The sequence below is a fragment of the Leptonotus elevatus genome, chromosome 3 (assembly GCF_054856555.1).
Source record: "Leptonotus elevatus isolate MCC_2025b chromosome 3, RoL_Lele_1.0, whole genome shotgun sequence".
Classification (NCBI taxonomy): Eukaryota; Metazoa; Chordata; class Actinopteri; order Syngnathiformes; family Syngnathidae; genus Leptonotus; species Leptonotus elevatus.
This window is the reverse complement of record NC_141241.1, coordinates 1,274,184-1,301,869: the sequence shown is the minus strand read 5'-3', so window position 1 is coordinate 1,301,869 and position 27,686 is coordinate 1,274,184. Positions and strand designations below refer to the sequence as shown.

General features: G+C 41.7%; 1 protein-coding gene across 4 annotated transcripts; it reads left to right on the top strand.

Moving 5' to 3' along the window:
• Window positions 1-520: 520 nt before the first annotated feature.
• dpy19l3 (dpy-19 like C-mannosyltransferase 3) lies at window positions 521-26,280 on the top strand. 4 transcript variants are annotated; one of them, XM_086071892.1, is made up of 19 exons: window positions 521-694; window positions 975-1,121; window positions 1,743-1,870; window positions 7,108-7,198; window positions 9,021-9,142; window positions 9,418-9,563; window positions 9,852-9,975; window positions 10,050-10,181; window positions 11,271-11,402; window positions 12,646-12,747; window positions 13,154-13,227; window positions 14,182-14,340; window positions 14,871-14,993; window positions 17,131-17,242; window positions 17,913-17,969; window positions 19,072-19,154; window positions 22,595-22,727; window positions 24,817-24,975; window positions 25,987-26,280. In XM_086071892.1, exons 1-19 carry the CDS (start codon window positions 589-591, stop codon window positions 26,158-26,160), a joined length of 2,304 nt encoding a protein of 767 aa, XP_085928018.1. In that variant the 5' UTR covers window positions 521-588; the 3' UTR covers window positions 26,161-26,280. The 4 variants fall into 4 exon arrangements, with proteins under 4 accessions (XP_085928018.1, XP_085928017.1, XP_085928019.1 ...); XM_086071891.1 differs by having other exon boundaries at window positions 10,047-10,181; XM_086071893.1 differs by having other exon boundaries at window positions 544-707; window positions 10,047-10,181.
• Window positions 26,281-27,686: the final 1,406 nt, after the last annotated feature.

Here is a 27,686-nt window from a genome sequence, read left to right as displayed (position 1 = left end):
CACCACATAGCAGGGAAATGTGACAGGCAGAAACACTAGGGTGCTGGAATGAAAAGAGTGCTATAGGGGAATCGTGCTCTGCGTCGTATATATAAAATAGACTTTGCATTCGTTTTGCATCTCTGGTCATGTAATACTAGCATAACAAGAATTAATGCCTCATTCACAGTCCCAGTTAACAGCTTTATTGGTGAATTAAGTAATTTTTATTTATTAATACTGTATTATTTTGACAAAAAAAGATAGCACGTGTGAGTTTTTTTTTTTTTTTTGTAGCTCGTTTTGACAGCTCCCATTGTTTCCCTGCACCGGATACATCCGTGTCAATGACGACCGACAAAGTAAAATACACTCACATGTGAAATGTTTAAAAACTCACGTACGCACTATTAATGACTGTAGGACACCTTTATTAACCTTTATGGATGTATATAATCACACTGATAAGTTGTGCGTAAATAATTACATTTTAGGAACACTTTTATTTTATTTTGAAGGCAAGCCTTATCAAATACCGGCGTAGACACTCAATCGAAACCCGGGAGGCGAAAAGCCAGCAAAAGCGATGAATCTGTGTTCTTGAGGCTGATGAGAGGGGAGAGAAGGAGCCGTGAAGCTAACCAAGCCGGCCAAAAAGGAGACGAGAGCCGCTTAAGTGGACGACGTTCTCCCGGTTGCGGTTCGGACGCGTACGGTTGGTTTTCCCGGTGCGTGTGCGTTTGTTTTTGTACCGGGAGCGCGCGCCGCGGTGCCACAATGCTAGCAACAAAAAAAAATCACAAATGTCGCTTTGTTGATTAATAAAAGCCACATAGGAGAGTTTACATCAGCCTTGTGCTATACAAATGTTGATTTCATCTCGTTTATAGGCCCCCTCGCCGCTACTCACATTAAACAAACTCATCCCATCGATCAGATAAGAAAACAAACACAAGATGGCGTAATTGTTTACGTTTGTGTCTGTGGCCACGCAGGGCCGCGCATCATGGCTGCCCTGCGCCAGAGGAAGGGCAGCCGGGGTAAGTGGCCCCCCCAGTGCACCCCTGCAGACTCTCAGCCTCAACATCGCCATCAGGCCAACTGTTGCTCGCAGCATCATCACCACAACGACCTCCTGCAGGGTGAGTTTCAGCTCTGCTCCGTCACAAACATGGCCTCCTTCTGTGGGTGAAGTCACTAGTAAAAATACATTTTTTCATCTGGCCATCTGAACGTGTACATTATTAAAGCTTATGTACTATTTATTGCGTCAATTTGATATTTTTAACTCACAGATTTTCATTCAATAATTGGTGTGAAATAAACAACAAACATACATTCAGTATATTTAAAATGCCATTTATTTCATTAGACAATTGGTTTATTTATCGTAAATAATAGAAAATGTTGGTAAAATAATTAATTAATTAACGGGCGTTTTAAGTTTGTCATTTATTCTGTTAAATAATTAGTTGATGTATTTTGTGTACATAAAATAGTAAATATATAATATACATATACAGTGCAATTTTTTAATTTTAATAACATGCAAAAAATGATGTTCTATCACATGAACATAATTGAAAAAAATATATAATCATAGGTTATGTGTACATTTTTCATTATTTTAATAATAATAATGATAATATAATTTTTATTTAAAATGATTAACTAATTACAATAAAATTTATGCAAAACGATACAGTTAATGTAATATGTTGGTACTGTCTCTTGACGTTTCATGCGTGTGTGCACAACCGCAGGTGATTGGTCGTGGGGGTCCATTGTGTGGACGTCGGTGGGCTGGTCGGTGTCGGTGGGCTTGGGCCTGCTGTGCTGCATGTACATGGCCACGCTGCACGAGAACGACCTGTGGTTCTCCAACATCAAGGTGAGCAAACAGCAATTCTTTATGCTTGTTCTGTTTATTTCTCTTGTGCCTCAGTTATATACAAATAAAAGTTATCATTATTGCGTGACGTGTACTTATGGACTCAAATCATGTTTCCCCATTGAAATGAATTGAGATGCCGTTAATCCGTTCCAGCTACCCAGTAAAAATACCACTCCAGAAAATATGTTTTTTTTAATGGGACAATAGCACTAAATAATAGTGTGCTTAATAAAGAAATCATTAATGACACTTGAATAGAATGTAAAATGTTTGCCACGATCTTTTACTTTACTAAATTGTACTGGTCCTTCTGGTGTCTGCACCTTGGCCACCTGGGGGCAGTATAATACAGACAAACTGGTATACACTCCAAATCACCGTTTTTTTTGTTTGTTTGTTTAGTTTTTTACAGTTAGCATCACAGCTAATGGCTTCAGCTAACAGTTAGCCCTCCAAATTGCTGTTATTTGTACAGTTAACATCACAGCTCATCACTACTGCTTTGCTTTAGCGCACCAATTAACAGACGCAGAGCTGCTGCGTGTTAATTTTTTAACTTAGTTATTTGTGGTAAATAAGTTTATATGAGATCACACCAGAATGAACAAATAAATCCAAAATGTAAAAAAAAAAAAGTATTATTTCAAGAAAAGCTGCACTTGTTTGGGTTTAAGTGTTGCCACGGTGACCGAGTAAACACTGGGTGTTTGGGATTGTCATCATCTTTGGCAGTGCACTATGTTCTTCATGCACGCACGCACACGCACACAGGCAATGCCCCCCCCCCCGCCCCTCCAATAAGACGTTTTACGAATATCAGACCTCCAGCAAGTTCCATTTTCCACCACAGAAGTTGACAAGCTCCTTCAAATATCCTTTAAAACATGTCACATAAAATTGTCCAGTAAATTTTCTGTTACTTTTCAACCTTAAGAAAAAAAAAAAGCTGCACATGTTTTTGACATTTACACGCACGCTGTCGTGAAAAGTTTCTAAGCAGGATAACAAGCACAAAGGCTGGAAAGTTAATCAAAATTTTAGAAGGGGGATTTTCATGAGAACGATTTTTATTTTATTTTTTGCGACTTATGTCCACATTTGGGGTACAAAGTGTGCGGCGGGAAGTTTCGAACGTCCCCTGGGAAGGATACATCCAAAGTGATGACCTTACCTGATGGTTTGCTTCCATACACATTGAAAGAGTCACATCTGTCTTGAATGTATTATATTCATCAGTTAGTGATGCAGGTTGGGATAAAGAAATGGGATTATTCTCTGTGTTTTTTTCAAAGGGTGATCTATGCAAGGTCATAAATTGGTTCAAACCAGAAGTTGCAGTTCTAATGCAAGTGTGTACACAAATGTGTTAGGGTAATGTTGGGTTAGGGTTAAGGGCCATGGTTCGAATTTGGTTTGTGTTAGGATTAAAATTGCGGTTTCAGTGAGGTTATGTTTATTGTTGGAAGTGGGATCTTGATTAGTTTTCATCAGGGTGAAAACTGTTCTTCCTGGGCCCCTCGCAGAAATTAAAGACAAATAAAACGATCTTCTTTACAAAATCTGAATTATTCACCTAAACAATCCCAAATAAATAAATAAGAGTAAACAAATTGAGCGCAACTAAAATAATATAAATACATTAAAAAAATTGCAAACATCCTTGTAGCTAATTGTACTCGCATCGTCATTTCTGGACCCATTCAACATTTTATCACATAATTCATTTGTACACAAGTTTATACAACACCATTCGGATTTTCTTTTCCAATTATTGCTTTTATTTAGATTGTTTTAGTTTTCCTTTTGAAGCTCAGTTTTTTTAACCCTAACAGGTAGGAATGGAGGAGGGAAGCTGGTTCCGGTATGAAAATGCTCTGCGCATGATTATTCTTAAGTTGTGGGTCAAATAATTTCCTCGGTTCCGTCTGCTGCCGCGGTTCTGTCTTTCAGTGCTTGCTAGCAGTTGCAAAAACCTGAAATATAGATATTTCTTAAGAACAAAATAAGATACATGTTCATAAATTCAGGTTCGAGTCAGGGTTGCGTCGTGGTATGTTTTAGAATTGATTTGTTACTTAGTTAGCAGGCAACCTTGCGGTCTATGAACAATGATGTCATTCTGGGGCAGATTGCCATTTTCATTCCGTGCGAGTCGGTGAGTGTTCCGGTGAGGCTTAAAATAGATTTTGGAAAGTCTTCCTGGATGCAACTGAAGTTTGCGTGTGAGGGAAATGACCAAAGACTTATGAAAGAGTCATGAAACTTTTCAAAACAAACAAACGCTCCTGTGGGCCTGATCTCCGTTAAAGTCTGGAGTTGTAACGATCCAGACTTTTTGAAAGCAGATCCACATGCAAATCCCAAAGAGACTGTAAAAGGATAAGTGGCAATAAAGATAAAGCCTGCTTGGAAGCTCTTGCTACTTCCTGCCCTGTCAGCATCAACTCGTGCGCAAGTCCAGACACCCACCAGGTGCTCCGTGGAAAACGGACTCACGTTCATTTTTTTCAAGACATGTAAGCTCTGTTTTCACATTTTCACTGCTTTCGCTTTTTCATCATGGCAGCAGGAGCATGAAATTCCAGGCCCCCCCACCCCGAGGTCAGTTTCACTTGGCACCAGGAACTTTGGTTGACATTTATGTCAGGAAGAGTAGTATCAAAAATACCCTGGATGTCGGCCATTTTGGTTTGAAGCAAGCATTTTAGAGTCATTTTAAAGATGAAAAAAAATTTGAGGCCATTTCCTGGGGTTCTGCTAAGGCCAACCGCGCCGACAGATTTGGTCTAATTGCTTTAGAACGGAACATTACGACATTTCCTCATTGTGTGTCGTAAGTGTCAAAAATTGAAACCCTCGAAAGTCAACTTCAAAATGTGCGAATGTGACCAGACGCCCAGCTTGTGCATGTTTTCCACAATGTTGTGGCTGTGTGGGTTTCTTCCCGGGTGCTCGGGTTTCTCCCGCAATCAAATGTATGGACAACACGCTACCGCTACGCGAGCTTCCTTTCCAGACGCTTCCCTTCACCAACGTGATGACATGCGGTCGAGATTTGATCTGTTTTTTTCTTTTTTTTTCTTTTTTTTACATTGAAACGAAAGAGCTTCTACTCACAAATATCAATAATTGCGGAAAAATAGTCTGCACAATATGTCGAAAAATATCAGAACATTTTGAAGTTGTAATAGTTTGGTTTAAAAAGAAAATCATGGAAGGATTATTTTAATTTAGAAAAAATATCTATATTCGTTCAAATGTGGAATTGTGGGAAAAATAAAGATGTTTTGAAATGTGAAAAAAATTCCCAAGTCCTGAATGAGCTGAACATTTTGACTTTGGAATATCAGTCTTGGTTCGAGATAGCTTGCCATAAAAAAATGAAACGATACCAAGAAGTTCTGCACTGCAAAAAGGATAGTAGAAAATTTCAGAAAAAAATATAGTAAAATAAGAAAATTATTACCTCAAATAAGCAAAATTATCTGCCAACAGAACAAGAAAATGTTACTTAAATCTACCTGTAAGATTTTGAAAAATAAGAAAATAATACTAGGCCCATATCAATCACAGCGGTCTTGAAAATAGTATTTTTAGGGTAAAAAAAAGTAATGCTGACTTTTTTCAAGCTGCAATAAATAGTATAAAAAGTATTTTTTTTTACGCGTGGACAATTTAGCCTGAGTGTCAAGCAGGGAGGTAACAGGTTTTTGGTATATCCCGGCCAGGGATTAAACCCACAAACTCCAAGTCTGAGGTTAGGCACTCGCAGGAATAAGGAAAAATGAGCTTATTAAGTATAACGAAACAAACCACTTAAGCTATATTGTTTTCATACTTGCAAAATCTTAAAATTAGAAAATTCCATTCATAAAGCCCCATTTCAGGGTCTTTGGATGACTTCATATTCAGAAGTTTACTGTAGAAATCTGACACGTAAAACAAAGATCACGACGTAATATTGTACAAATATTTGGACACCAAAATCGTCAACCGAGCTACAAAATGTCGTTGCAAACACGGCAGCTCAAGGTGTCATTTCACTCTTCGTATTGAGGTTCTAATATCAAAAGTAAGAATTTTGGTATATGTTGGAATGCTTTGATGAGAATAATAATACATCTGAAGAATTTTGGTGCGGAATTAACATGTTTGCATTCCCACAATGATCTGTGCTGTTAATTGTTTCCATCGTGTGCTGGCATGAGTCAGCACCGGACTCGCATTGGTCCGGTGTGAAGTCATGCCCACGCGGGTCGCAACAGCGAGTTCATTTCAGACGCAGCTGGAGTACGCATCCGCAAGCGCGCTGACATTCCCAAACATTCCCTCCCTCCCTCCTTTGTCCCGTCCTATTCTTATAAAAGGTCAGACGCAGTCTCCTCGCGTTCCCACTTTTCCGTCCTCGTCCTGCGTTCGGACTTGTGGCGGCGCTCCTTTTTGGACGCGGCCTCCGTGAGACCCCGCCAGGAAGCTGGACGGCGTTCAAGATCAAGAACCAAAGCTAACCAGGCTGGTTGAGATCTAAAAGCTGCCGCTTTTGTTTTTAATTTGGGAAAAAAGTCGAAGGGTCTTAAAGTAAAGGAGTTGCTCATTTCCTGGGAGAGCGCTTTGGCGCATTTTCTCCGCCAAGGTGCTTGGAAAGCCAAACGATTTGGAAGCACTTTGAAGACGCCTCTGCTGCTCCTCTTTCGTTGACTTCAGATGGATTTCAATCTTTTCTATTGATCGTTTCACTTTGACGATGGCGCTCCGCAAACGGCGACGAGGTGCCATCAGGTCCACCCAGGATGACGAAGAGGAGGAGGAGGCGGGAGGGGGGGAAGGGGGCTCCGGATCCGGCTCGCTAGCTCCCTGGCGGAGGGGGTGGCCGACTGTTGCCACGGCGACGGGGCTGACGGCGGCCGGCCTGCTGGCTTTGACGCAGGCCTGCTGTGTCAACGCCTTGCACGAGAACCTGCTGTGGTTCCATCAGCTCACGGTAGCGCAACACCAACCTGCTAATAGAACACGGAAATTCCACAAACACAACACAATGTTACAGTTGTTTTTCTCTATTCCGCCTTTTTTCTGGAACATGCTATATGTCACTTTTTTTTCTGGAAAAATGGTGTCTTTTTCGTGATATATTTTTGAAGATTCTGGAAATTGTACAACAAAATTCTGGAAATTAAATCATTCTAAGTCTTATATAGGACTTTTCACAGCTAAACTGAAATCCATTTTGGTTTCAGGAGGTGGAGCGTGAGATCTCCTTCCGGACCGAATGTGGACTTTACTACTCGTACTACAAGCAAATGTTGAACGCTCCGTCCATACAGGAAGGTAAGCTTCACCTGAAATATTAAAGCTATGCTAATTTGTGGCTAATATTAGCAAACATCCTGAGTCCTGCGCTCTGTTAAATATCCAAAAGGGGAATGGTCTCCATTTAAAACACATAAAATAATAATTAGCATTAGCTACATTGCAGGGTGTCTGATGATTTCTTGTGAGGATGCTAACTAAATGCCATTAATGTGCATGTTTTAACCTCAATTTATTACTGAATAAGTGTTGTGACTAAATGACCAGAAATCACATCAAGTTGCACGTTCATTTACCTCGTTGCTACATGCGAAACAGCAAATGTTTATGTATTTAGGTATAATACTAGGTATAAAACTAGGTAAAAACAAAACCTAGTTGACTTTTGTTTTTCTTCTATATTAGCAGGACACATTAGCATTACCTTGGCTACACCTGTGCCCTCCATTTTCCAACCCAAAGTGAACATTTTATTGCTAATAGGGCACATGGCTAAAATGACTCCTTGTTCCCATCGTCATCATCATCATCATCATCATCATCATCATCATCATCATCATCATCATCATCATCAAAATTCCTCGTTTGCCGCAATTTTCCGCTGCACGGTCGACTGACTTGACGCGCAGCAAAGAATGAAGCCACTGGAAGAAAGGAGGACGTGTTTGGCTAATGAAGGAATATTTTGACAACGAGGGAGAGATAAAGTGAAGCGTGTGGGTGGAAAGGCGGACGCTGTTTATGGAAAATTGGGCCGGTTGCTCCGGTGGATCAAGCAGCCGTCGGGATCGGGATGACGTCTGCGGCCCAATGTCGCACTTTTGGCCTCAGACGTTGCTTCAATCACAGCAAACATGTTGTAATCGTTTCCAGTCCCGCAGGCCTGTTTGGAATAATCACACCAGCATGAGTGCGGAATCATTCTGGGTCATTGGGCCACAGTTGATTGTTGGAATTGCTGTTGCAAGTGTACAGAGATTTGAAGGAAACGGCTGAATCGGAACAAAAATGGCCTCTTCAAAACAACCCGACACACTTCCTGTGTCTTTTCAAGCGTGGCTTCTTTGGACTTTTTTGAGTGTGCTCGTGATAGACTTGCCCACCAAATTTCATGTTGCCAAGTGAAACCGTTTTTCAGGGTTGGATAAAAGAATTAAATTGAGGACTTGCGGAAAGCAGACCTTAAAAACACAATTATATATATATTATGATTAAAAAAGGACACCTGGAAATGTCCATTATTTATTCTGGAATGACAGCTTTGAACCAAAATGGTGGACTTCTTGTATCTTTTCAGGCATGATTTCGTGGGACTTTTTTGTGGGTCTGCTCATGTCCATCCATCCATCCATCCATTTTCTGTACCGCTTGTCCTCACAAGGGTTGCGGGAATTGCTGGAGCCTATCCCAGCTGGCTTCGGGCAGTAGGCGGGGTACACCCTGTACTGTTTGCCAGTCAATCGCAGGGCACACAGAGATGAACAACCATACTCACAATCGCACCTATGGACAATTTGGAGTGTCCAATTCACCTGCCATGCATGTTTTTGGAATGTGGGAGGAAACCGGAGTACCCGGAGAAAACCCACGCAAGCACGGGGAGGCCGAAGCCCGGACTTGATCTCACAACCTTTGCACTGGGAGGCGGACGTGCTAACCAGTCAGCCACCGTGCCGCCACCTGCTCATGTCTACCAATTAAAATTTTGCTCAGTGAAACTGGCTTCAGGGGTTGAATTTGTATAACTTTAACTCCTGCGGTCCCCACTAAATGTACATTTTGAGTACACATGATTCAAATTTGGCACCAACTGGACCACCAAATCTTATGCTTGGCTCAGGATTGTCGGAGTTGATCCATGACAACTTGACGGAGTCCAGGAGGACCATCAACGTCCTGCAGAGGATGAACATCTACCAGGAGGTCTTCCTCAGCATTCTCTACAGGCTGCTGCCCATACAGGTAACACACACACACACACGCACACACACAGCAACACACTTGGGTCCCAATAATCGTGATGTTGGTCATTTTGCTAATTATGGGCATGATAATCGTGATCAAGTTGGTCACAATAATCACAATCTTTTTGGTCATGATGATCGTGACATTTTGGTGAAGATAATGGTGACAATTCTGGTCATGATAATTGTGATCATTTTGGCCGCCATAATTCCGACGAATTTGTAACAATGGTGAGAATTTTGTTGATGACAATTTTGGTGCGTGTGTTGCAGTCGTACCTGGAGCCCATGTACTTCTACATCTACAGCGTATTCTCGCTTCAAGCGGTGTACGTGATGGCGCTGTACCTGACGGCTTGGCTCTTGGCCGGCTCGTGGATGGCGGGCGCGCTGGCCGCCATCTGGTACATTCTCAACAGGTGGGTGGCGACAGCATGTCCCGGCTAAGCTCAGCTAATGGAGTGTGCAGATATCTGAGCAAAAATTCACTTCGCCCGCTGTCGCTTTCTTCTAACAATCATTCCAATGCAAACGTTAGCCTCTTAGCCTCGTTAGCTTAGCTGACTTGCTAGTGCTACTTTAAGTAGCCCTCATGTTAGCAGCATAATCTTCACATTTTGGTCAACCAGCTAACAACAGCATATTATTGCTGTAAGGAGAATGCTAATCATGCTAATAATGCTGATGAATTCTAAATCTGTTTGCAGGGTGGACACGACTCGTGTGGAGTTCACCATCTCGCTAAGAGAGAACTGGTCTTTGCCCTTCTTGGCGCTGCAGGTTGCCGCCATCACATGCTACCTGAGGCCTCAGCTGGGTGCCTTGCAGCAGGTGCGCGTGTGCTAACACAAGTTAGCTGCGTTAGCATTAGCCCTTCATTGTGTGTTTTCCTTCCTGGACAGAAGGTGATGGTGTGGTTGATGTACGTGTGCAGCTTCTGCTTCTGTGTGACTTGGCAGTTCAACCAGTTCATCTTTCTGGTTCAGGCCCTCGTCGTCTACACGCTGGACTGCGTGGACGTGCTAACCACTGCACAGGTTGGACGCCACGACTCAACAGGGTTTTTTTTCTTTTCACTATTTGTTCCCAATGGAACTTCCCCCCCCCCCACTCATTTAACCCCAAAATGCAATGTTAGAGTCCAGTCATTTTGCCTGAATGTCGACCTCCATTCGTCAGAAAGTAGCCTGCTTTGCTTATACACAAACTCAAAACCCAAAATGTGGTTTCACACTTCTATGTTCATTCCTAAGTAAACATTTTGAAATGATACAAAGGAAAATTGGTCAAAAAATGCTCAAAGAAAAATATTGATCAAGCAATGATTAAAAAAAAAAAGAATAAGTAAGAAATTGTCTACATTTGAGAGCTCAGAATCCAGAAAATAAGTACAGTTGATCAGAAAATGGGTGAAAATTAAATAAAATAATAAATAAAATAAATTGACAAAGAAAAGAAAATAATAATCATAGTGACGTTGTGAAAATGGTCAAAACATTGGTGAAATATCGGCAAAAGTTCACACAAATTGTCAATACAATCTAAAATCTGTAAAAATAACTGGTTAATAATGACAAATTGTCAAAAAATGTTACCAAAAAACAATGCAAATTGAAGTCTTTAAATTGGTAAACAAATGAATGAGTCATTAATACAAAGTAATTGAAAACAGGTGAAAAAAATCATGACAAATATTTCCCTAAATTTAACAAAACAGAAAATAACAAAGAAAGTAAAAATATCTTAAATGACTGAAATTTGTCAAACATGAGTGACAATATATTCCAAAAAACTATTATTTTTAATTGACAAAAATAACGGCAATGAAAATGGTCTGAAATGATTTTATTGGGTTTTAAAAAAAAACAACAATGATAATTGTCAAAAATAGTAAAAAGCTGTGAACATTGTCAAAAAGTTAGTCAAAATTGTTTTGAAAAAATCTAAATAAAAATAAAGTCTATGGTCAAGAAAACAATGAAACTGTAGTGTCGAGTATTGTAGCATCCAGTATCGTGAGCATATGGTCATTTGCTGCCCTCTTGTGACCGCAAGGTGACTTTTCCCCCCAGACCTTCCTTGGTGGAGGTCTGCGCCGTCGTGAGTGTTTTTCTTTTTCCTTTCAGGTGACCACGCTCTACTTGGTCCAAGTGAGTGCGCTGCTGAGCGTGTGGCTGCTGCAGTTCTTCAACGCCATGATCCTGGGCTCTTTGGTGCTCAGCTTCATCGTGGCGGCACTCCTCGTGCGTCACTTCCATGTGCGTACACGCACACGCACACGCACACGCACACGCGCGCTCACACACGTGGCACAAGACGGATGCGGCGCCTGACGCGCGTGTCTTTGTTTAAGCTGCTGATAATTCCACTTTGGGAGCTGAGACATATTTCCCCGTCAAGTCTTAATGTAATTTATTGCAGTCTGATCTTATCACGACGACAATTACCAAGATATTTCGCGTGACAGCGAGACGGAGCAAGGCTCTAAATCATTTATGTATGTATGCTAAGTTACTTGTTGAAAATGAGCTGCTTTTAATATGTACGGGGCAAAAAGCAGTATGACTCAGTCATTTAGTCCCAGAAGCTGTTAAATTAAATTTTCCAAAATGAAAGCCTTAATTAGGATTTTTTTTTTTTTAAAGGAACGTTAATCTTTAAGTCCACCATTCGGAGGTCTTGCAAATGCCACGTTTTCCATTGGGAAGAAAAATAACAATTGAAATAAAGATAAGGTCGATTTAGAATCCTTTGCATTCATAAATGCTGCAACTGACAAGATACAATTACTTTAATGAAGTTAAATATTGATACATATTATCTTTACAGGTCTTTCTCTAAATGAGTAAAAATGTGACCAAAAAAAAGAGTGGAAATGATGAAAACTACTTTTACATTGTCAAAAAAAACCTTTCAAATGTTTCTAAAATGAGTGAAAATGTCCACAAATGAATGAACATTTCTCAGAAAGGAATGATTGAATGGTAAAAAAAAAATCAATGTAAAATCGTCTAAAAATGAGCAGAAATGGCAATAAATGTGGAAAATATTTTAAGTATGTAACATATAAATGTGCATTTTAAAACAGTATATATTATCTGTATTATATTGTATTATCTATCTAAATGAGTAAAAATGTAATAAAAAAATTAGTTCAATAAGATTAATGAAAATAAATGATGTTCCAAAAATGATTGAATTTGAAAATAATAATAAAAAGAAAATAGACAAAAATGAGTGAAAAATGTTCAAAATGTTCAAAATGTTCAAAATGAGTGAGTGCCGTTCTAAATGAGTCAAGATTTATCAAAAACATTTTTTTTAAATAGTCAAGAAATGAGTAATATTTTATCATTATTTTCCAAAAATAAGTGAAGGGTTTTTTTTTGTGGGGAAAAAAGTGGAAGAAGTCAAAAACAATAGGACTAAATAATGTTAAAAACATGAAGATAATGACATTGACAATGATGTCATTGATTTGATTGCTTTGTGCTCTTGCAGTGTTCTTTGAAGAGGGGAAGTTTTGTGGTGCGAGTTTTCAAGCTGATTATTCACAGCACAGCCGTGCTGCTGCTCACCTTCACCATCAACTTCCTGACCAAGGTTGGCCTCCGTCGTCTCTTTCCTTTTCTCCTCGTCAATAGTTTGATTTTACAAGCTTTTCACACTTGTTTGTTGAAAAATGTCACTTCAACATGTCTAGACGGTTTTTTTCAAGATCAAATTCTCATTAACATGGTGAAAATGATCAAAAATGCGAAGGGATATGGACAAAAGAAGACAATAGTCTCAAATAGGTGAAAATACGAGATATGTATGATCCCAAAATGCATTCATCCAAATCCATATTTTGCCGATGTCTCTCTCCAGTTGAGTGAAGGAAGGCAAACCCTTGAGGCCGCAATTCATCTGACACGTGTCGCTCTCACGCAAGTTTGTTTTTGTATTTTTTCATTGCTGACCTTATCTACGCGCGCGCGCGCGTGTGCGCGTGTGTGTGTGTTTGCAGACGGCGCTGCAGCTGCGATCAGACGAGCACATCTTTAAATTCATCAAGTCAAAGTTTGCCTGGGGGCCGACCAGGTAGGAACGGCGAGCGCGAGTCGCTCTCGCCGCTGGTCATTTTTTTCCCTCCGACGCTGCGGCATCTGCGCACGTGAATAATAGATGACGGTTGGCGCCATCGATTAGACGGCGCTCGGTGCGGCGTTGCAGGCAGATAACGACGGCTTGCCGCACCGCACGCGAGCGTTCCTTCAATTATTCAGCAGCCGGCGCGCAATGCAACGTTTATTGTGTGATTCACACGGGGGGGCTTCTTTGCCGCTTCTTGTTGGCTGCGTTGTTCGCCCCCGAGTCACAGAAAAAAATAGCTAGGAAAAATCCAGGCTTGAAAATGGGCACATTTTTGTATAAATTTGTCCGAAAATGTGTAAAAATTACAAAAAGTAATTAAGGGAATTTAATGGAATGGGTGAAAATGTTTGAAAAAAAATCCCCAAAACAAATGAAAATGAAAATTGAAAAACATTACAGAAGAAGAGTGAAAATGGTTTCAAATCCGTCAAAATTGCAGAGGAACAACAATCAATCAATTAATCGACAACTAACCAATTATAAAATTAATCGAAATGTATTTTCTATAATTGATTGTTTAGAGACCATGTGTAATTTAAAATGGTCTAAATTGTTGTCAATATTCTTTCATTTCTGTAGTCCTTGATGGAAGCAGATTATTTTTGTGTTGAAAACAATCATCGCCATTTTCTGACCTATTACGGAGCAAACCATGAACTGAATCCTAATTCATTTATTTGTGCACTTTCTGAACTGTCAATTCCAAATGTCTTGTTTTTCAGTAAGTGAAAGGAAATGAAAATGTCTTTTTAAGAATCCAATTATACACGAATCAATCAACGAATGGACAGATTGATGGATTATTAAAGTCATGGTTATAGTATTTTGCTAAAAATGGTTTGTTTTGTGTTGCTTGCATCCCAAACATGCAATTGTTGACACTTTCTTGTCCTCCTTCAGGGACTTTGACGCCAACCTGTATTTATGCGAGGAAGCCTTCGGTGCGCTGCCATTGGACACTTTGGAGCGTCTGTCCGCCAGCCTTCTGCTGGGCCCGTACGCCATCGCGCTCACGCTGATGGGCGGCGCCCTGGCGCTGGCGGCACTGCGGAACCTCAGGTGGGCGCACCCCAAGGAAGTGAATTAGAGCCCTTGCACAGTGCATCCAAGAAACCGCAGTGACCGACGTACTGTACAACTTTGAATCGACGTCCGCTAACAAAGCGTCACGAATTTCCGCATCCTCCCGTGAACGCCTCGCGCGCTCGCTCGCTCGTCCGCCGCCGCCGGTGCCGTCTGGAGGCGGCGCATCAAACTGCTCTCATTAGCATAGCGACTCGCCGCGCGAATGCCAAGCCGCCGGAACAAAAGGGGCGCTCGGCCATTCGGGAAGGAATCCAGACGCTTTTTTGCGCCCGGGCGCAGATAAAGACACAAAGAGTCACCTCGGCATCCATCTGACGCCGTGACATCACTTCCCCCAGCGGCCATTTAAGATGCTCAGTGGGTCATAGCCAATGAGAAGTGAATCATCCCATCTGAATCATATCAATTCCAGACACCTTTCCTTCGGCCTGGAGCGCACACGCTTGGAATATTTGCACGCCGTGACTCTCTGGCTTTCTCATGTGCGTCGATCTCACCCGCAGGACAAAAGGCGGCGCCGCCGAGAGGAAAGCAGACGGGCCGGTGGCGGCCTCCTTTCGTCCCGACGTGGCCTACAACCTGCTGCACACCGTCTTCTACGGCCTGCTGGCCTTCAGCACCATGAGGTGCTCACAATCGCCGTTGAATACGCACGCACGCACGCACGCACGCACGCACGCACGCACGCACGCACGCACGCACATCTACAATTGTCTGCCTTACTTGAATCACAAGCATACAAATATTTGCTTGACTCGATTCATAAACAGCTTGGTTACTTGGATTACATTTTTGAATTAATTAATTTTATTTAAAAGGGACAATGCACATTAATCACCATTTTTCAATGTTAATAGTGCAAACTAATTTCTCTCATTCAATAAGACGCTCATTGCGTTCCTATCAAAAAATGAATTTCCTTTTTACACAGAGAAGCTATTGGCTTCAAAATGGAGGCGGATGTTTGTGAGCGTGCTGTAACGCAAACATCACAAACATACAATTGTTCACAGTGACTCGATTCACAAAGATACAATTATTTGTATTATTTGGATCACAAACAAAATTGTTGAAAGTGACTCGGTTCAAATGTTTATTGTTGCTCGGAATACAAAACGTATTTTTTCGTGTTCCTCGGATCTTAAACTCACTCGTTCGCACCTAATTTGATCACAAACAATTGTTTCCAGTCACTTGAATCACAAAACATGTCGTAGCATCCGATTGTTTCCTTGCTTGGATGCCAAACGGACAATTATTTATTTCTAGTGACTTGGATTATTATTGTTGACGGTTACTTTGCGCATCCTCGGGTCCAAAATGCCAACCGGGGGTCGCGACCGTCACGCGGGACCCCCGAGGCCGCGCTTCTCGGGGGGGGGGGCCGGCCTCTTTTCCGGTCCTCCATTTCTTCCTCTTAAGCGGCGCTTGGCCGTCGCCGCGGCAACAGCAGCCACACTTTCTCGCGCCGACCTTCTCTTCTTCTCGTGAAAAACGTCGTCCTTTCATAAAGCACGCGCCGTCTCGCGATCAAGTGGCTGACGCGCGCGCGTCTTCGTCTCGAACGTTCCTCTGTCAAGTAGAGATTGCGATGAAGCAGGTTCGACGCTTTGTGAAAAGAGAAAGAGAAGAAGTTTATAATTGGAGTCGTGACTTCTTGGGTTTCGCTTTGTGTTGAATTTGGGTCAAGAATCTTGCAACTTGCAACGAGCGCAAACTTTTGCTGCAACATAAGTCGGAGAAAAAGACGCTCAAGTTAGGTTTTGCGTTGAAACCCGAGTTCAGGTTTCAGACAGAGATTAAAGTTGCCAGCAAAAGTTGATTTTTCAGGACACGGACGAGAAGGTTTGCAAATTAGGGTTTTAAACCAGTTCTTAAGTTTCAAGCAAAGGTTAGGTTTTCAAGACAGGGTTATGGTTTTAATCAAGCATGAGGGTTTCAAACCTGAGTTCCCATTTCAAGTGAGGATTTCAATCAAGAATTGAAGTTTCAAGTGAAGTAGGGTTTCAAATTAGGGTGACAAGGTTTAGGTTAGTTAGTATTTTAAATGAGGGTTTAAAGGATGGAAGTCTCAAGCAGAAGTTGAGGTTTCGTGAAAGGGTTGTGGTTTTAAATTCAGATTTCAAACTAGAGTTTTCACATCAGGGCTTCAAGCACACTTCAGTATTTTTGAAGTGGGGCTTCGGGTTTGGGTTTTCAATTGGGGTTAAGGTTTCAAGCGAAGGCTAAAGGATTTCAGTTCCAGTTAGTTTTGATTGGCGTTTTCGAACCAGGATTGCGCGTGCTTTCAGTTGAAACATTTCAGCTGCAGTTCGAGTTTCAAATGATGCTTTCAAATTAACGAGATTAGGATTAGGAAAGCCATTTTTGAAAGCAGGATTGGAATTGAATCAAAAATGACTTCACGGGCAAATTCAGCCGACACGAATGCTTTTAAAAGAACGTTTGAATGGACACGAAAGAAAAGACGGCACGACGTCCCTCGGATGCGTGTGTGCGCGCGCATGTGTGTGTGTGCGCGCGCGCATGTGTGTGTGCGTGCGCACGCGTGTGCGAGAGCAGTAAACAGCAGCGGTCAGGCTGCACACAAGCTGACAAATTGGATTTCTTTGCCTTCCTGTAAAGTGCTGATGAAGAGCAGGAGGCCAAAAGTGCAGACATCCTTTCTTCTTCTTCTTCTTCTTCTTCTTTTTTTCTTATTCTAAAAAAAGTTTGTTTTCTCCAAGCTTTCACTTTCTTTTTACGCCTCCTCCTCATTTTCAGGATGAAGTACATCTGGACGGGACACATGTGCTGCGTGGCGGCGTACGGCGTGTGCGGGCGGGACGTGTGGGCGGTGCTTCTCCACGCGTTGCCGTGCAACACGAAAGTCGCGGTGAGTTCGCCCGCCGCCGGGCCAGAAAGCCGACTGGAACTGCTGAACTTGGTCAGAGGCGAGGCATGTTTATTTGTATGCCATATTTCATACTCAAGGAAATAAGCATCGACAAACACAGTCGTCAACAGAGCAAGAAAACAAAAGTAGCTTACAAATTTACTAAAAGAACATACATTGGCAATGTTAAAACATTAGACAGCAAACTTGAAAAACATTGAGCGTAAGGAAGTTTAAAAAAAAATTGCAGCATAACAGCCAAAGGCAGCTTCACCATGTTTACTTCGAACTCTGGGTTCCACTGGTTGGCCTACGTCTGTCGATCTCATGGCTGACGGTTTCCGGCCAATTCGGATGAAGGTTTCAAGACAAGAGAAAGGATTCAAATGAGTGTTTTGAAGGCAGAATTAATATTTCAAAATAAGCTAACATTAGTTTATTTTTATTTTTATTGCTTTACAGTGAGAGTTTGCCAAGTAGGGTTTCAAGCCATACATTTTTTTTTTTTAAGAGTCATTGAACGCATCATTCCAGGACAAGCTCGAAGACTGTGCGCGCCTGCTGTGGCTGCCATCCGACCACATGTGAAGTGTCGCTTTTGGCCACCAGGGGTCAGTGTGGCTCTTACGCTGCCTTCACTGACTTAGCTTTCTTTTTTGTCACCCGCCAGCTGCGATTGGTTCGATATGCCGCCCCCGTTGCTGTCATGGCCCTCCTCTATTACAAGGTAGCACCTCCGCACTCGCCACACAAAAAAGAACCTCTCCATTGTGCGCCACCAAACACTTTTCTTTTCTTTCTTTTATTTTTGTCGAAGAGCTGAAGGCTAATGGGACACATTTAAACATTCACCTTCTGCTGCCTTTGTGAAAAAGCGCACATTTGCTTTTATTTATTTATTTATTGGTGGAAAAATACACCATTTAAGTGTCAAAATTTTTTTTTTCAATTTTTAAACTTCATTTATTTTTAATTTCATACATTTTAGTTTTGTCTATTGGGCCATGTTCAGATTTGTTTTTGTTTTTATTCGTTTTTTTTATTCATTGCAATAAAACAAGAGAATGTCTTGTCGTCTTTCTGTGACATTCTGTTGTCTTATTGCAATGCTATTATTTGTTTTATCTTGACTTTGTATTGCTTTGTGATGTGTATTTTAATGTATTTATTTATAGGGGACTACAAATGCAAATTAGCAACTGCTGCTAGAATTTGGCATATTTACAACATCATTTGTTGTTCATCAATGTACGTTGTCCCTTTCAAAAAAAATGCTAAAATAATTTTTACATTTTTTTTTAGATTTGGATTCTTTTTATTTGATGGTTGTTTTTAATTTTAGTTGACAAATTCTGGACACCGTGTGAAATGAAATATGCTGCAATGTTTTGTTTTTCTCTCATTTTTCTTACTGTGACAATTTTTTTTGTTAAGTTTTATTTTTTAGATTGTTTTGATTTGGTTTGTAAACACTGCCTTTAATCCAAAGGATGTTATCATTGGCAAAATTCCGGACACTTTTTGTAAAATTAAATGTTAAATGAACTTTTAAAAAATGAAATTGTTATTCTCTGATGGCATTTCGTAATTTTATGCATCATTAAAGTCTATATTTAATTTCATTTTAATTTTTTAATTAATAATGTAATTTTTTTTAAATATTTTGCAAATACAGTATGCCTTTTTTTTTTTTGCCCCCGTTTTTTTTTCTTCTTTTTTTCTCCGACTTCTCCGTTCGCTGCTGCTGCCACTTCGGCGCAATGACTCATTGGAATGTTTTTTTTTGTTTTGTTTTGGCACGACGGCATCATTTTCATGGTCGTCTGCAGTTCTGGCCCAAGATGGTGGCGGAGCTGTCTGACTTGAGGGAGTTCTATGATCCAGACACTGTGGAGCTTATGACCTGGATTAGGTACGCACGCGCGCACACGCGCACGCACGCACGCACGCACGCACGCACACACACAAATCATCATCTCTTACATCAAAGGCAAATCGTATTAGTTTCTCCACTTTGTTTGATGTTCTTGATTAGGGCGTGTGTGCGCATTGTGTGTGTGTGTGTGTGTGTGTGTGTGTGTGGCCCCTGACTGATGAGAGCCCAGGGGTCTTGATGAATAAAAAATGGGAGTTGTTGGAAGAGGCCCATCTTCTGGCACAGCCCCCCCCCCCCTCCCTCCACCCACGAGGGTCTCCGTGGCCGGGCTGCTGATCAAGAGCGCAGGCCTGGCGGGACGCGGGCCTTCCAAGTGCGACCGCCGCCGCCGCCGCACTTGACTCGGGTTCGAGCGGCCGTCTCGTCTCGTCCTCACTCAAGTGCGGACTTCACACTTGAATTCGTACGAGGGCGGTTTGACGCGCTGCTGTTTTGGTTAGCAACCCTTGAAATGGTGCTGAGGAAGTCACGCTTTCATGTGTGCCGTGTGCCAGTGAGGTGCTCAGGCGGTTGAAGGTCGGGTTGCACGCCAGAGTTCGGGTTTGAAATGAGGGTTTCATTGGATTTTCATCGCGATGGCCATGAAATGAATCTGATTGCCGGTTATTTTGACATATAAAATGCAGACCCTCCTGCATATGGAATCAAGCACTTGCTCAACCAGTAGTCAGCCATCCACCAGGGGGCGACGCATGATTAAGGCTTCATTAAGCAGCCCAAATAGAAGAAAAGGAAAGAAAAAAAGATGAGGATTATCAAGTAAGGATCAGCATCTGTTCTTTCCTAACTTCAGTAAGTAGACAGAATTTGCATTTCAGAAGAGGTTTCAAAATAAAGTTAGGGTTTTAGGCCAGGTTTAGGATTTAATGACTGTTTCAAGACTGCGTTAGGTTTGCAAGCCTGGATTCAGGTTATATAATAGTAGCTGAAATGAGGGCTTCAAATAAAGGTTTAAATACATAAAGACAAAATTTGTGTTTTAAAGTAAGATTTCAAGAAAGCGTTGTGGTTTCAAGACCAAGTCAGGATTTCAAATGAGGGTTTCAAGAGCGAGTAGCATTTCAGGCCTCCCTTAGTCGGCTCTGCTGTTCTATTTAGCAACAGAGTTCAAATAGTCCCAGCTATTTTATATTTGTGTGCGGGAGCAATTTGGGTATCAGAGTGATGATACATCATTACAACGTTATTACACAGTTGTTACAACGTTATTACACAGTTGTTACAATGTTATTACACTGATTGTTGTGCTTATTACAGCTGATAATGCTAAAATGCTACTGTGGGTGTGTGCGGTTGCGCGTGTGTGACACGGGTTCCCTTGCCTCAGGAGCTAATCCCATTAGGCTGCCAGGATTATATTGGCTGTGCGGAATTCCTCCAGCGGGGGGGAGGGGCTCTAAACTAAGCCTGTCCGTCGCGCTAATTACATCCCGGATGAAAGTGTTACGACGGCGACGGAGGCTCATCTTACGGCCGCCGCGTCAGAGCCGAGCGGGGTTATTAGGTTCCGCGTGAGGAAATCGGGCCGACTTCAAGCCGCGCTGCCTAACAAGGAGCGGAATGAAAGATGCTTTCACGTGGATGTTTTTGTAGTTTGGATTGAAAAAATGCCGCTTTGAATTTGTCGCGTGATGGAAGTCGTTATTTGACGTCGTGGGTGTTCAAAATGCAGCACCGGGAAATGCATACATTTTCTATTGAACTTGTTGTTGTTAGTTCATGGATGATGCTACGCAAAGTTGTTGTGTTTTGTTTCGGATTTTAGTTGTGAAAATAGATTTGTCGTGCAAGTAAATCAAGTCGCCAGGCAATGTGTAAGCTCACTGTCGACCATTAGGTGGCAGCACACTATTTTGTTTTCATTTGTAAATTTGAAAGAAGAAGAATGACAACAGGTCGCATGTTTTCTTCCGCCACCGACATTTGGTTGAAACTGATTGAACGTCATCCTGCTTTTTACGCCTACAGAAACGCGTCATGTAAATAAGCACACGTTGCACATGTTCAAATAATAAACACATGTGAGATGATACCTTTCATTTTTTTTTTGTAGCGGTACGCTAATAAAATGAATGACGCATTGCAAACGTGACCCGACGGGTCACAACATCCACCAAAAGGAATTTGGTTATATTTCATTTTGAAAATGTCACGTCACCCGCTGACAAGCGGAAGTACTACAAAATCAGTTCTGAGGGGCAGGAAGTCTCCCAGGGGGGGACTTCCTGCCGCGCGGCACCCAATCAACCGGACCCGCCGCGGACTCCGCAGAGCCGAGTCAAAACGAGCCGCTTGCACCAATCGCGTGTCGGCGCGCACCGTTTTTTACGACTGCTTCACATTCCTGCGATTGTGGGAAAATTCAGCCGCCGAAGCGAGTTTGACTGAAATTTGGTACGCACGTCTGTCATGAGAGGACCCACAAAAAAGTTTCAAGAAGCCAAGATGGCGCAGCAAGTCAAACACGTGACTGCCAAATTGGCCACGTTATCAAGTTTGGTCATTTGCAGTTCAACACGAAATTCAGCCCCAGTAAAATTCTGTAAGAAAGTTATGGTTTTTGTTTTGTTTTTTCTACTCATGCTTTTCTAATCGCATCTTTGTCTACATTTAAGTATTTTTGTACAGGTACAAAAAAATTTTTGTACAGATACAAATTTGTTTTACACATACACTTTTTTTTTAGATACAAATCACGACTTTTACAGATACAAATCACGACTTTTTTCTACAGGTACAAATTTTTTGCACAAGTTAGTTTTGCACCATATTTACGTCCATACGAGGTCGGCTCGAGCGTCCTCTTCAACTCCTGCAGATTTTGTCTGGAAAAAAAGAACCGCGACGAAGAGAACACGCGCGTGTGGCGCTCGATAGCAAATTTGGATGTCACACTTTTGAATTAGTAACCATGGAAACCGGCAGGTGGGATTGGCAAACAAACACAAAAGAAGCCAGCAAGTCGGCCATTTTGGTTTGACATTCTCATAAATCGCCATTTGTTGATGTCTTCACTTTTACAATTCATCGAAATTCAATTACAATTTCAATTCTTACTCTCCACAATGACAAAATCAGCAAAGAAAAGATTATTAATACAAAATTGGAGTTGTTGAAATGTATGCACTTGCACTTTTTTTCCAATTTTAAAATAACAAATTGAATACATTTTGTTTCATCCACAAGGAACTCACATAACATGTTGGTTGTCTTCATATTTTTTTTACGTTTAAATATTGTCAGCAACAAAAATAATTGGGATGAATATTTCCTTCGTAATAAAGCAGTTGCTGCTTTTTGGTCCGTCGCCGCTTCTTTTTTCTTTTCTCGTATCTTTTCATCCTCCTCGCCGCGCCGCGCAACAACGTCCGCCGCGTCCTGGCTTTAATCCGCCGCTGTGCCGGTTTTGTCGGCAGCACAAAGACGCCCGAGGGCGCCGTCTTGGCGGGAAGCATGCAGCTGCTGGCCGGCGTCAAACTGTGCACGGGCCGAATCATCACCAACCACCCGCACTACGAAGACAAGGACCTCAGAGACAGGACCAAACAGGTTCGAGGGCTTCCTTGTCTCTTTTCGTTTTTGCTTCAGCCTTAAAAAACGCGACAAAATGGGCGCCCGCGGGCGAGGCCACAAAATGGCTGCCGATCAGTGACAAAACTGAGACGCAGGGAAGGTTTTCGTGTCTCCTGTGGAGGATCAAAACCACCAAAATTAAAAAATAAATGAATAAAAGTGAAAATGAAAACGGATATAAAAAACATAATAATAGAAAAATAAATCTAAATGCAAATAAACCCCACAAAATACGTCGTCGAGCGACTCAAGTGGCAAGTTGTGGTGACAAGATGGCCGTCGGTTGCTGGAGCGCGCCACGCGAGCCGGCGAGACGTCCTTCTTCGCCGAGACGTCCTTCTTCGCCTTTCGCCGCTCGCTCCATCAAGGAAAAGCAGTTCACAACGGCCGAGTCCAACCCGAGACACGCTTAGGACCGCCCCCTCATTTGAATAACAATTTGACCTGACGGATCATCTGCAGCATGAAACTATTATTTATTGATTGATATTTATATCTTTATTTTTGGATTTATTTTGCCTTTTTTTTTTAGCTCGTTTTTATTTTTACTTTTATTTATTTAGGGTTGTATGTATATAAATACTTTTTTCCATTTATATCATTTTTTTTGTATTTAATTTTTGAGTTATATTTTTTATAGCAGTTTTTATTCTCTCTTGCATTCATTTCTTTATTTATTAGTCATTTATTCCTCATATTAACATCTGGAAAAAGAAAATCCAAAAATGGAATTGACCCACCAGAGAAAATGCAACATTTTGCCGCGTGAATGAACGCGTTCGCCAGATGTTGGTGCGCTCGTCTTCAATGATGAAGTCCAAAACGCCCCCCAAAAAAAAAAAAAACACTGCAACATCCTTCAAAATGTTTGAAATTACAAATTTGAGTGAAAATCATCTTTATTAGTTTGCAATAAACACACACGAGGAATAATTCCTTTCCAGTCGTGACACGAGTTGCGGTTCGAAGAAAGACGACGACGGTTCGTGCTGACGAAACGCGATGCATCCCAAAACATAACAAAATGGACGTAAATGTGTTGCGCAATATATGATGCAATATAATATCATCATTTGATCTCGTTTAATACAATACAATATATTCTGTAATGTACATTTGATTTAATGTGCGATTAATGGCCGCCTCTTAATTGGAAAGTCTGTACTGACGGAATTCCAGTCACGACAGCAGACGCGTCTACGGCAAAATTGAGCAGGAATTAATGGAGTCATAATAATAATAATAATGCGTAATATATTTGCGGAGGCGGGTCAAGTTGCATTTTACAATTTGGAAACATTTTCTCAAGTAACTTCATGTTAAAGATGAGATCGCTCTTAAAAGTTTTGAGCTCGGAAAAGAAAAATGCACTGAGCTGTCATCAATGTCTTACAAATGCAATGATGCCATCTAGTGGCAGAAAATGACCTCAACACAATTTAATATCGCACTCGTTTTTACTTTGAACTCAATTTGATGAATTGTTATGAAATGATTGTACAATGAAAAAAAGATGCAGCCATATTTCTATTAGTTGAACATTTTTTAGTTTAACAAAAGTATGAAAACTTAGGAGGGAAAATATTGTACATTTTATTGTACATTTAGAACAAATACAGTATAAAATGTAACTATTGAAGTCACGCGATTCATTATAATTACAAATTTTAATCTCCATCTTATCTACCGTGACATCATCTTTGCAAATAATTGAATTAAAATTGAATCCATTAAAAAGTAACATTTTAATGTCATTCATGAAACATTTCTAAACAAAAAAACCTCCAAATCTACAAACGCACGCGATGGCGACGCTTGTCAGGGCATTGGTACGAGAGATTTCGTAATCAAACGCCACGAGATCTTTTTCTGCTCGCGTGCGATTCATCAAAGCGTCGCTTGAACGAGCAAAAGGAAGGTTTTTTTACGCAAACGCCGAAACCCGCTTCCAAATCGGCACAATCGACGTCAGCGCGTCAAAAGCGATGGTTCCGTCTCGTCCCGTCTCGTCCCGTCGGCACGCAGCTCCACAAGTCAACGGGCGCGTTTGTGTTTGATGTTTGAGGTGTACCAGGTGTACGCGCGGCGCCCCCCGCAGGACGTCCACGCCATCTTGCAAAGATTGGGCGCCGACTACGTGCTGCTGGAGAATTCCATCTGCTACGAGCGCCGCCACCGGCGAGGATGTCGCCTGAGAGATTTGCTGGACTTGGACAACGGACACGTGAGTTGGCCTCGATTCTCCGCAAACGTCCGTCGGCGCCGTCGGGTCGTCACTCGCAACGCCGGCCGACGTTTGGGCTGGCGTTTTTTTTTTATCCAAACAAATCTCGGCATTTTGGAATTTGCACGTCGAAGCACAAATAGAAGGAAAAAAAACGGACGAATTGAGCTTTCGATCGAGGCCATGAATGTAAATAAGCAAGAATTTACTGGAAACATGTTTTATGCGTGATGACCTTCAACATGAAATCACATTTTTTCTGCTCCTTTCTTTTATTTGTAAGTGACAACTTCAAAATACAAACCAGACGCTTTCCTCGCGTCGTCTTTCGCACCCGTTGCATTTGAAATGTACACGAGAGAGACGGGAGACCGTTTCAAAACCAATAGCGCACACGAGGTACGAGGTACGAATAGCAACCTGACCAGACTTCATTTTGCGATTGGGCATGAAGACAAAAATGAGCCAAGTGAAAAGGTGAAGTAAAAAGGTGGGGGGGAGGGGGGGGGGGGGGGGAATTGGGAAAAAAAGGAAAACATGGAAACCATGTGGAAAAAACATGTTTTTATAAAAAAGAAAAAAATACTGCCAAAAAAATTGTGAAAATTAAAAAAAGAAACATCAAAAAATGTGTATAAAATATTTGGAAAATAATGAGAATTTTTATTTTATTTTTTACAGAAAATGTTTCCGAATGTATTTATAAAATGTATATTTACATTTATTTAAAAAACATTGTGAAACTTTGTGTTTTTTCTAATTAAAAAAATACTTTGAAAACAAATGAGTGAAAATGTAAAATAAAAGTGAACAATTTAAGAGGATGATTGAAAATGAGTGAATGCTAATAAAATAAAAATATTAAAATAAAAACAATTTAAATAGTAAAAAAACAACAACAATGTATGAAAAACGAGTCACCGACGGGCAAGACAATGATTATTATTGTTTTCATTGTCTTAGCATGAAGCCAAAATGAGCCGGTCACGTGACCTCTTTGTGTCCAAACAGATCATGGACGGCGAAGGCGCCGACGACGCTGACCTGGTGGCCGCCGCCCACCCGCGATTTTGCGACGCCGTCAAGACGGACTCGCCGGAGTACGCCGCCTTGTTCAAAAGAACCTTCCAGAACAAAACCTTCCACGTGTACCGAGTCAGGAAGAAAAGCAAGAAGAACTCGTAAGACGACCGCAGCTGACGCAACAACTTTTTGTTTTCTTTTCAAATAAAAAAGGGAGAAAAAAAGAGAAAAAGAGTTTGAACTATTTGTTCAATTGTGCGGAATAAAAAGCACACCAAATTAGCATTGGCGCTTTTCTTGGCAATGCACAAACAAATCCAGCCACTTTCACACGACGGTATCGAGCGCTAACACGTTGCTAATCGACTTTGCTAGCAATCGGCTCATAAAATGTTCATGAAACGTTTGTTGTGTCGGCGGCTCGGAGCTTTAACGCGGTGGTAAAGCGTTGCGCTGGCGCGTCGGAGGGCGCGGGTACGATCCCCGCTCGCCCCGTTCATAATAAGAAAAAATACGTTTTTTTGTGGGAATGCTTCTGTTATTGTGATTTTTATTCTTCACACTTTTCTGCCACATAATACTTTTGTTTTAACACCGTTCAAAATTTCAACTTGCTTCAAAAATTCACATCGTCTGAGGCCAAATTACTGCCAGTATTCGCACAATTTCCACTTTCCCACCACGCCCACTTCCATACGTGCAAGTGCTCATCATTACCGGCGATCCGATATCGCTCAGTACCAGGAGGTTGCCGGTTCGAAGCCCACCTCCGACTGTACATTGCAAATATATCCACGGCTCTTGTGCTAAGTGTAAACCGAGTGACGGCATCAGATGACACTTTCCAAAAATAAATACGCCATTCGCCGTGAATTTGAACAAGTCAAGTGAGCTCAGTGCTAAGAGCATTTTCCTCCCGCCGCCGAGTTCAAACCCCGCTTGGATAACATTTGAAAATATCCGATCAAGAAATGGACTTTAATTTCTCTGAAATGATTCAATCCCGCTTTAGACAGATTGCAGTTCTTCGTATTCAATTTGTCATTTCACGTCAATTATGAAACGTGTCACATCGTTTATCTTGCAATCGACTTCATAAGCGCACGCATTCAAATCGGAGCTTTTCAGCTCGTTTGGAGGCGTTGCATCTTTCGCAACCTCTTTTTTTACGTTTTGTGTGGAAATGATCAAGCCAGCAAACGGCTAACGAAACACAAGCAAGGTGCGATTTCACGGCAAGGAAAACGCTCGCAAGCAGTCGCAATTCGATCCCATTTGATTGTCAAAGCGTTTCTCGGCGGAATGTGAGCTTGAAACCAAACGGCGTGTAAAACATCAGCAACGTGCGAGCAAGCAGCGAGTGAAGCCGGCGAAGGAGCCGTGTTGTGATTTCTGTCATGTTTTTGCTTCCCCGCCGCCGCCGCCGCCGCCGCCGCCGCCGCCGCCGCCGCCATTCTCATCAGTTGAAGCCTCAACCTTGCACTCCAATCATCTCACACACGCACACACAGAGTGGCATGAATAATGGAAGTGGTTGGTGAGGAAATTGCGGCGCTGATTCTCCGTGGCAATCCAAAAAAGTCCCAGCGAGCGTCGCCGGTCCATCACTTGCGTATGAAAGCAAGCCGAGAGGACGAAAAAGAGCAAGATGACAATGTGGCGAGCGAGCGAGCGGGGGGGTTGGGCGG